Raw genomic sequence first — 934 nt, 5'->3', positions numbered from 1 at the left:
CCACTCCCCTCCCCGCTACTCCCCCTGCCTCCCGTCCTGAGCTGGTCCTCGGTACCTCTTGGAAGCGGCTAAGCTTGAGTCTCTTGACCAGACCGTGACTATCCCAGGGTGGGGCCCTATCTCCTCCTCTGTCCCCCATGCTGTGAGGCCCCCCTGAGGGCAGGGCCTCATCTCCTCCTTCTCCAGGACTGGGCCCCCATCTGACGTCTTAAAGCTTTGTGGCCAGCATGGGCACAAAGAGGGAGGCAGGAAAAGTGCCTGCTGCTCCAGCCTCCTCTCTCTCCATTTCCTGGGGGAGGGGTCCTCAAATCCCCTGAAGGAGGAACCAAGAGAGGGTCCCTGCCTCCCATCTGCGTTCCTGGGGCACAGAAATATTGACCAGGGGCTCTGGGCCTGGCTGAGGTGCCCCCTTCCCTCCAGCTCCCTACTCTTGGGCTGCCGTCTCCCCAGGGGTCTCCCCACCCTGTGTGGCCCTGGGACTACAGGTCATAGGCCCTCACCCATCTCGCTGGGCTCGTAGCGCTCAATGAGGGAGAGGGCCAGCGCAGGCCCCGCCGCCTCCTCCCGCTGTTGGTGCTGCAAGAAGATCACTAACTGATCCACCGACAGGGTCTCCCCCGAGCCCGCAGCCTCCTTGAAGGTGAGGTCGATCTCCTTCCTCTGTGTCAGTATCTTGTAGAAGGTCTCAATCTCCTCATCCTCCAGGGAGTCTGTGTGAGAGTGGTCACATTCCTGCAGAGCCAGGACGCCAGGTGGGCAGGGTTCAGAGCAGGTCTCGGGCTGCAGTCAAGGACACACTGCCAGGCAGACCCAGCCCTCACATCCTGCCTCACCCTGAAGATCTTTCGGGCATAGCTGTCGTCCACCTGGATGTTGAGCTCCTTCAGGAAGTTCTGCAGCTCCTTGAAGTTCATCTTGTTGTCCGTTCTTGTCA

At 60.9% G+C, this 934-nt stretch overlaps 1 protein-coding gene across 1 annotated transcript in view; it reads right to left on the bottom strand.

Annotated features, from left to right (window-relative positions):
* The window catches only part of PLCD1 (phospholipase C delta 1), a 22,472-nt gene that overhangs the window by 3,036 nt on the left and 18,502 nt on the right, over positions 1–934 (bottom strand). Inside the window, exons 4-6 of the mRNA XM_007462719.1 lie at positions 834–927; positions 501–732; positions 56–188 (exon numbers count right to left, since the gene is read on the bottom strand). Of these exons, the coding sequence (XP_007462781.1) occupies positions 56–188; positions 501–732; positions 834–927 (459 nt within the window). The remainder of the gene's footprint in view (positions 1–55; positions 189–500; positions 733–833; positions 928–934) is intronic.

This window comes from Lipotes vexillifer, unplaced genomic scaffold (assembly GCF_000442215.2).
Source record: "Lipotes vexillifer unplaced genomic scaffold, Lipotes_vexillifer_v1.1 scaffold539, whole genome shotgun sequence".
NCBI lineage: Eukaryota > Metazoa > Chordata > Mammalia > Artiodactyla > Lipotidae > Lipotes > Lipotes vexillifer.
Note: the sequence above shows the minus strand (reverse complement) of the source record. Positions and strands in the feature narration are given on the sequence as shown.